Source organism: Somniosus microcephalus, chromosome 11 (assembly GCF_052327205.1).
Source record: "Somniosus microcephalus isolate GS21.2 chromosome 11, FLI_Smic_1.0, whole genome shotgun sequence".
Taxonomy (NCBI): Eukaryota; Metazoa; Chordata; class Chondrichthyes; order Squaliformes; family Somniosidae; genus Somniosus; species Somniosus microcephalus.
In genome coordinates, this window is record NC_140997.1 from 116,274,370 (window position 1) to 116,283,022 (window position 8,653).

At 45.6% G+C, this 8,653-nt stretch overlaps 1 protein-coding gene across 1 annotated transcript in view; it reads right to left on the reverse strand.

Moving 5' to 3' along the window:
• The window catches only part of LOC147110836 (intraflagellar transport protein 122 homolog), a 117,451-nt gene extending 109,176 nt beyond the window's left edge, over positions 1 to 8,275 (reverse strand). The window contains exons 1-3 of the mRNA XM_085999970.1: positions 8,237 to 8,275; positions 7,489 to 7,573; positions 6,295 to 6,373 (exon numbers count right to left, since the gene is read on the reverse strand). Coding sequence (XP_085856096.1) covers positions 6,295 to 6,373; positions 7,489 to 7,573; positions 8,237 to 8,275 — 203 coding nt within the window. The remainder of the gene's footprint in view (positions 1 to 6,294; positions 6,374 to 7,488; positions 7,574 to 8,236) is intronic.
• Positions 8,276 to 8,653: the final 378 nt, after the last annotated feature.

Below are 8,653 nucleotides of genomic sequence, written 5' to 3' on the forward strand. Positions count from 1 at the left end.
CGAGTCCCATTATTTTACCAAGTACCACTTCCTTAGTGATTTTAATCGTATTTAGCTCCTCTCCCCCTAGAGCCCCCTGTTTGTCCAGTGTTGGGATATTCTTAGTGTCCTCTACCGTAAAGACTAATACAAAATAATTGTTCAGTGTTTTTGCCATCTCCATGTTTCCCACCATTAATTTCCCGGTCTCATCCTCTAAGGGACCAACATTTACTTTAGCCACCCTTTTTCTTTTTATATAACTATAGAAACTTTTACTGTCTCTTTTTATATTTTTTGCTAATTTACTTTCATAATCTATCTTCCCTTTCTTAATCAATCTTTTAGTTATTTTTTGCTGTCTTTTAAAGACTTCCCAATCTTCCATCCTCCCACTAGATTTGGCTACCTTATATGCCCTTGTTTTTAGTCGGATACTATCCTTAATTACTTTACTTAGCCACAGATGGCTATCTTTTCTTTTACACCCTTTTTTCCTCAGTGGAATATTTTTTTTTGGAAGTTGTAAAATAACTCCTTAAATGTACACCACTGATCATGTACCGTCTTACCCTTTAATCTATTTTCCCAGTCCACTCTAATCAATTCCGCTCTCATACCTTCATAGTCTCCTTTATTCAAGCTCAGCACGCTTGTTTGAGATCCAACCTTCTCACCCTCTAATTGAATATGGAACTCAACCATGTTATGGTCACTCATTCCAAGGGGATCCTTTACTAGGACATTTTTAATTAATCCTGTCTCATTACACAGGACCAAATCTAAGGTTGCTTGCCCCCTGGTCGGTTCAGTTACATACTGCTCAAGAAACCCATCCCTAATACACTCAATGAACTCATCCTCTAGGCTGCTCTGCCCAATTTGATTTGTCCAGTTAATATGATAATTAAAATCCCCCATAATTATAGCTGTTCCCTTATTACAAGCCTCAACTATTTCCTGATTAATACTCCGTCCAACAGAGTTGCAACTGTTCGGAGGCCTATAGACTACACCCACTAGTGTTTTTTCCCCCTTATTATTCCTTATCTCCACCCAAACTGTTTCACTATCCTGCTCCTTTGACCCAATATCATTTCTCTGTATTATAGTGATTCCTTCCTTTATTAACATAGCCACCCCACCTCCTCTCCCTTCCTGCCTGTCCTTCCTGATTGTTAAATAACCTGGTATGTTTAATTCCCAGTCATGGTCACCCTGCAGCCATGTTTCTGTAATGGCCACAAGATCATACCCATATGTCGTTATTTGTGCCGTTAACTCATTCATTTTGTTACGAATGCTACGTGCATTCAGATAAAGAACTTTCAAATATGTTTTGTAACACTTAGTTCCTGTTTTTTCCCTTTTTAGTACTTTACTTTTTACTCCATACCTTCTGTCCCTTCCTGACGCATTGTTTTTTAATTCCCCCACTGCTACCTAAGTCTATGACCTTCTCTGATGTCATTTCTATTATTTGCGCTCTAGAAACCTCCCCCCCACTAATTAGTTTAAAGCCCTCTCTACAGCCCTAGTTATATGATTCGCCAGGACTCTAGTCCCAGCACTGGCCAAGTGGAGTCCGTCCCAACGGAACAGCTCCCTCCTGTCCCAGTATTGGTGCCAGTGTCCCAAGAAGCAAAACCCATTTCGCCCACATCAGTCTTTGAGCCACGCATTTAACTCTCTAATTTTATTTATCCTAGCCATGTTCGCTCGTGGCTCAGGATAACCCAGAGATTATTACCCTTGAGGTTCTGTTTTTTAATTTGACCCCTAGCTGCTCATACTCCTTTAACAGAACCGTCTTCCTTGTCCTACCTACGTCGTTTGTACCAACATGGGCCACGACAACTGGATCCTCCCCCTCCCTTTCTTTCCAGCCCAGAAGAGATGTCCTTAACCCTGGCACCGGGCAGGCAACACAGCCTTCGGGACTCCCGCTCTTGACTGCAGAGAACCCTATCTATCCCCCTAATGATACTATCCCCTACCACTACAACATTTCTTTTTACTCCCTCCACTTGAATGGCCCCCTGTACCACGGTGCTGTGGCCAGGTTGCTCATCCTCCCTGCAGTCCCCGCTCCCGCCCTCACAGGGAGTAAGAACCTCGATCCTGCTGGACAAGAACAAGGGCTGCGTCTCCTTCAACACTACATCCTGGATCCCTGTACCTTCCTCACTCGTAGTCACACCATCCTGTCCCTGACCACGGACTACATCTGCAGTAATTAACTTCATAGGTGTGACCATCTCCTGAAACATAGAGTCCAGGAACTTCTCCCCCTCCCTGATGTGTCGCAGTGTCTGAAGCTCGGTCTCAAGCTCCATAACATGGAACTTGAGTTCCTCTAGCAGCAAACACTTGTCGCAGATGTAATCACCGTGAGCCTCAATGTGGACCACCGGCTCCCACATCTCGCAACAGTAACACATCACCTGCTCCATTCTATATAATTAATTAAATTTCTTATTATTAGTTATGAAGACCCTGCCCGGATATGGATGATAATGTCACACCACTATTCAAAGGACTTACCAACTTAAAGGTATAAAAGAGAAGAGAAGGAAGAAAACCAACCAACCAGCTGATCACCAACCTCCTCCTTGAATACTGTCTGTGGGGCCTGTTTGGTTGACTCGTCTCGCTGCTCCGCCTCCGCAATGCTGTCTAAGCCTGGGAGTGGGGAACAAAACAGAGCAAAAAACAAGACCTCACCTCCCACTTATCCGAACTCTCCCACTTAGCAAAACTCCAGCACCACTCAATGCACAAAGCACGCCGTGCACTGCACTAGCCCCTCCCCTTTTATACCCGGATTCTACTTCCGGTTTAAACTGCCCAAGAGTTTAAAAAACCCTTAAAAAATTAAACTTACTTCAAATAATTGACTTCTTAACACACTAAAATTCACAAAATACACTTAAATGATTTTTCTCCCACTTAGCAAAACTCCAGCACCACTCAATGCACAAAGCAAGTGAAGAGGCTGGGAAAGGGGGGAGGGGATGAAAGAACAAAAGGGAAGGTCTGTGATAGGATGGAAGGCAGGAGAGGTTAAAAGACATGAAGAGATATTCAAGGCAAAAGGAGATGGTAATGGAACAGGTTAAGAAACAAAGGATGGCTCTAATAGGCCAAGGTTAGGATCTGAAATTGTTGAAATCGATATTGAGTCTGGAAGGCTGTAAAGTACCTAATCGAAAGATGAGGTGCTGTTTCTCGAGCTTACACTGAGCTTCCGTGGAACAATGCAAGAGGCCGAGGACGGTGAGGTCTGAGTGGGAGTGGAGCGGTGAATTAAAGTGACAGGCGACCGGAAGCTCAGGACTGAACGGAGGTGTTCCGCAAAGCGGTCACCCAATCTGCGTTTGGTCTCCCCAATGTAGAGACCACCACATCGTGAGCAGCGAATAACTGTATTAAATACTATACTAAATTGCGAGAAGTACAAATAAATCGCTGTTTCACCTGGAGTGGTGTTTGGGGCCCTGGACAGGGGGGAGGTATAAGGGCATGTGTTGCATCTCCTGCGCTTGCACTGGAAGGTGCCGGGCTAAGGGAAAGGGGTGTTGGGGGTGATAGCGGAGTGGGCAAGGGTGTTGCGGAGGGAGCGGTCCCTACGGAATGCTGAAAGGGGAGGTGAGGGGAAGATGAGTTTGGTGGTGGGATCATGCTGGAGGTGGCAGAAATGGCGGCGGATGATCCGTTGAATATGGAGGCTGGTGGGGTGAAAGGTGAGGACAAGGGGAACTCCGTCATGGTTCCGGGAGGGAGGGGCAGGGGTGAGGACAGAAGTGCGGGAAATAGAACAGACACAGTCAAGGGCCGCGTCAACCACTGTGGAGGGGAATCCTCAGTTGAGGAAAAAGGAAGACATGTCAGAAGCACTGGTATGGAAGGTGGCACCGTCAGAGCAGATGCGGTGGAGACGGAGAAACTGGGAGAATGGAATAGAGTCCTTACAGGAGGCGGGGGGGAGGAAGTGTAGTCCAGGTAGCTGTGGGAGTCAGTGGGCTTGTAGTGAATGTTTGTCAATAACCTATCCCCAGAGATGGATACAGAGAAGTCGAGGAAGGGACGAGTTGGAGATGGACCATGTGAAGGGTGGAAATTGGAAGCAAAGTGAATGAAATGATCTAGTTCAGGGTGAGAGCAGGAAACGGCAACGATAGTCATCAATGTACCGGAAAAAGAGGTGAGGGAGGGGACCTGAGTGTTCCACATATCCCACAAAAAGGCAGGCATAGCTCGGACCCATGTGGGTTCCCATAGCAACACCTTTAATTTGGAGAAAGTGAGTGGAGTCAAAGGAGTTGTTCAATGTGAGAACAAGTTCAGCCAGACGGAGGAGGGTGGTGGTGGATGGGAACTGGTTGGGCCTCTGTTCAAGGAAGAAGCGGAGCGCCCTCAGGCCATCCTGGTGGGGGATGGCGGTGTAAAGGGATTGTACGTCCGGAGGAGGCAGTTGGGGCCAGGAAACTGGAAACTATTAAAGTGGCGGAGGGCGTCGGAAGAGTCACGGATGTAGGTGGGAAGAGACTGGACAAAGGGAGAAAAGATAGAGTCGAGATAGGAAGAGATAAGTTCCGTGGGGCAAGAACAGGCTGAAACGATGGGTCTACCAGGGCAGTCCTGTTTGTGGATCTTGGGAAGGAGGTAGAAGCGGGCTGTGCGGGGTTGGGGGACTATGAGGTTGGCGGCCATGGAGGGAAGATCTCCAGAGGAGGTGAGGTCAGTGACAGTCTTGGAAATGGTGGCTTAATGTTCGGTGGTGGGGTCATGGTCCAGGCGGAGGTAGTGTTGGAGAGTTGGCGTTCAGCTTCCGCTAGGTAGAGGTCGGTTCGCCGAACAACAACAGCACCACCCTTGTCAGCAGGTTTAATGACAATGTCGGGGTTGGAGCTGAGAGAATGGAGTACTGCAAGTTCAGAGGGAGGTAGGTTGGAGTGAGTGAGGGGGAGACCTTCCCTTTTGTTCTTTCATCCCCTCCCCCCTTTCCCAGCCTCTTCACTTGCTTAAAAATCTGTTCCATTTCCTGCTTTTTTCCAGTTCTGACGAAAGGTCATCGACCTGAAACGTCAACTCTGTTTCTCTCTTCACAGATGCTGCCTGAGTTTCTCCAGCATTTTCTGTTTTTATTTCAGATTTCCAGCATCTGCAGTATTTTCTTTTTGTATTAGTGGAGTGGGACTAACTGGAATGCTCTTCGAAAGAGCCGGCGCAAACTCGATGGTCCCAATGGCCTCCTTCCGTGCTGTACTATTCTAGGATTCTATAATTCTAATTCCTTTTGTGTCGGACTCTATCTTCGACACTTTCTCTGCCTCTTTCTGAATGACGGTGGCTCATTGTGGTATCTGCACCTGCATCCAACTCTTGTTCTCGTTATTTCCCTCTCCTTCTTTCTATACTTTTCTTCTCCCTTCTATCTTCTCCCCAGAGTTTCACAAAGATCATTGTGGACGTGGGAGTCCATTCAATCCATCTGACTCATCCTTCCATAGAAATCTAGTCTCCTACATGACAGTACTAAACTGCCTCTTGAATGCTTCCAGTTTTTGCTTTCATACCTGTAACAGTGTCCCAGAAAATTTCTGATGGGTTGCCTTTGAGATTCATAAGAGAAATCGAGTCTGAAGCCTTATGCATGAGGTTCCTGACTGATTCACTGCAGGCATATGTCCCAGTTTGCTGATTACTGTAAAAATAACCAGGAACATTAAACCAATTTGAAACGAAGGGGGGAAAAAATCACCCCCTCCCTTTCTGATTGTTTAACTGTTCCTATCATGAAAAATAACCAATCTGGGGTTGGGGGGGGAAACTTTCAGCTCCTTTTCTGACATCATGAAATTTTGCCACTTACAGCACAGCAAGCATACAAGGGGTGAATCATAACTTATCTCCAAAACATCTGGCAGCAGGCTCCCAACCCTGTAACTCCAGCACTACCTCTGCTCTAGCCTGCTCTTACTCACTGACTCCTACTGCTTGCTTCCCTCCTCGCCTTGGGCCGACACTCTGGGGTTCCTGCTCCTTGGTGAGCTTCAGCCCTTGCCTGCCACTTGTCCCTCACTCCTTGCTCTGCTTTCGCCTACTGTCCCACCCTCTCCTGGACCTGCAAGCAACGCTAAGGGAAAGTTACTGGTACTTTTTTTTCCAGTTCATGTTTTAAACAGAGAGCCAAAAATTTGTTTCATGACACCGGCATTTAAATCAGAATTTGCTTTTCATTTCGATGCAAAAATATTTCCAAGAGCTCTACAATGAACAGTTGAGAAAAAGAAACAAATAAAAGAAACTCACGTATACTGCAAGATGCCTTCTAGTTTAGAGGTCCAGATAATAATACTCTTGTCAGTGGAACCCGATGCAAATCGCTTACCTATGATCAAGGTCAATTAATTCAGAAAAAAACAAGCGCAAATTCATTTTCACTCTCAAACTTTTAACGACTTGAGTTTTAAAATTGCAGATTCAATTGCAATTGCAGGAGTGTGTTATTCAGGTGGATGGTCGCCCAACACATCTGGTCTTCACTGGCAATGTGTCATCATAAGTGAGCTCCTCATACAAGCCATGATATCAATTGTTAGCACCGAGCAAATCTCCCTACAGACAGGGAGAAAAATAAGGTGTTTTTTTAATTTACAAAACCTTGCAGGCCAGTTCTGGGACCAATGTCTCACACCTCCGAGTGGCCACTTGCAGAGTATGGGCGCAGACCTGGGAGTGGGTTAAATACAATGAATACAATGAAAAATGTTTTGGGGAGGAACAGAACAGAATTGATACTTGCAATGAAAAAAATTGTTGAACTGGGTTCAGGCTCAAACTGAGGCCCCAGTGGCTCTGCTGGTAAAGTCAGTAAAACTGGCAATACAGACCAGCAGCTTCCCAATTCAATTATCAGTCTGTGCTGAATTAGTCGCTCTTGGAGCGTTACAATAGTCTCAGCGCCATGCGCTAGGTAGATGAAACTGGCTGGGGCTCCTGTTGTTCATCATTATCCACCAGGACCCTGCTAGAAAGTGCATGTTTCGATGTCGAATGAGGCCAGGGTCAGACTTGGTTGTGATGCCCCAAATGGTTGAATGCTCTGCCAACAGACTGTCTGGGCTCGCACGTGGTAAACGGTCACTTCTGCAAGTTACCAGAGAGCAACCACACCCGGGGACCTATACTCAGCTTTCAGGAGACAAATTCTATATAGGTTTACTTAGTACATGTGTATCCCCTCCTCAATTTCTGTGTAGGGAGAGCTCCTGATAGACACAAGCTGTCATAGAGTGGGTGCCAAGAGGAGCTGAAATACTTGGGTATAATTAAAGAGCGAAATTGTACAATGGTCACTAAGTGTCACTAATACAGGTAGAAGGGACAATAAAATCTAAAGATGAGAGGGAGAGAAAACATAATTGAAAACAAGGCTCTAATAAAATAAAAATTTCTGCAAGGAATATAAGTCTATTCCTCAGGTAAATAAGCCTAGTCACCTACCATCTTTAGCATAGGCCACACAGTAGACAGTGTCCCGGTGTCCCTTGAGTGGCTGAATGAGCGTTCCATCAGAGGTATCGTATACCTAGAAACAGAACACGGTATATTTTATTTCACATCTTTACATTTACTTTACATCTCCCTCTATACTGTCGGTGGTACAAACTGAATACAGTGTTAGAGAAGGACATCTCCCTCTATACTGTCGGTGGTACAAACTGAATACAGGAAACTTTGTTATCCGGAGGCTAAATGTCCGGCAAGCTCGAGCCACTGGCAAAAATCAGGAGCCGTTTTGTTAGGTTTTTTTTCTTCTCCTGGCTTTTTGTTCCAACAGTCAGGCTCTGCAAAGTCTCTGTAGCTTAGCAACAGCTTCAGAGAGACGCTTCCAAGGTACAGGCCGACTGTTTAGAAGCTGTTGCTAAGCAACAGTGTTTGTTGTCAGATACGGAGATGAAAAGCTTCGTATGCTTCAACATTAACGCTGGTGTGTCCGGCAGTTTTGAGGGAACGGCAACAGCTCGGTCCCGTCGGTGCCGGACAGCACAGTTTCCTGTACAGTGTTAGAGCAGGACATCTCCCACTATATTGTCAATGGTACAAACTGAATACAGTGTTACAGCAGGACATCTCCCACTATATTGTCAATGGTACAAACTGAATACAGTGTTAGAGCAGGGCATCTCCCACTACATTGTCAATGGTACAAAATGAATACAGTGTCAGAGCAGGACATCTCCCTCTATACTGTCAGTGGTACAAACTGAATAGTGTTAGAGCAGGACATCTCCCTCAAAATTGTCAATGGTATAAACTGAATACAGTGTTAGAGCAGGACATCTCCCTCAAAATTGTCAATGGTATAAACTGAATACAGTGTTAGAGCAGGACATCTCCCTCAAATTTATCAATGGTATAAACTGAATACAGTGTTAGAGAAGGACGTCTCCCTCTATATTGTCAATGGTACCAACTAAATACAGTTAGAGCAGGACATCTCCCGCTATACTGTCGGTGGGACAAACTGGGTACAGTGTTAGAGCAGGACATCTCCCTCTATACTGTCAATGGTACAAACTGAATACAGTGTTAGAGCAGGACATCTCCCTCTATACGGTCGGTGGTACAAACTGAATACAGTGTTAGAGCAGGACATCTCCCTCTA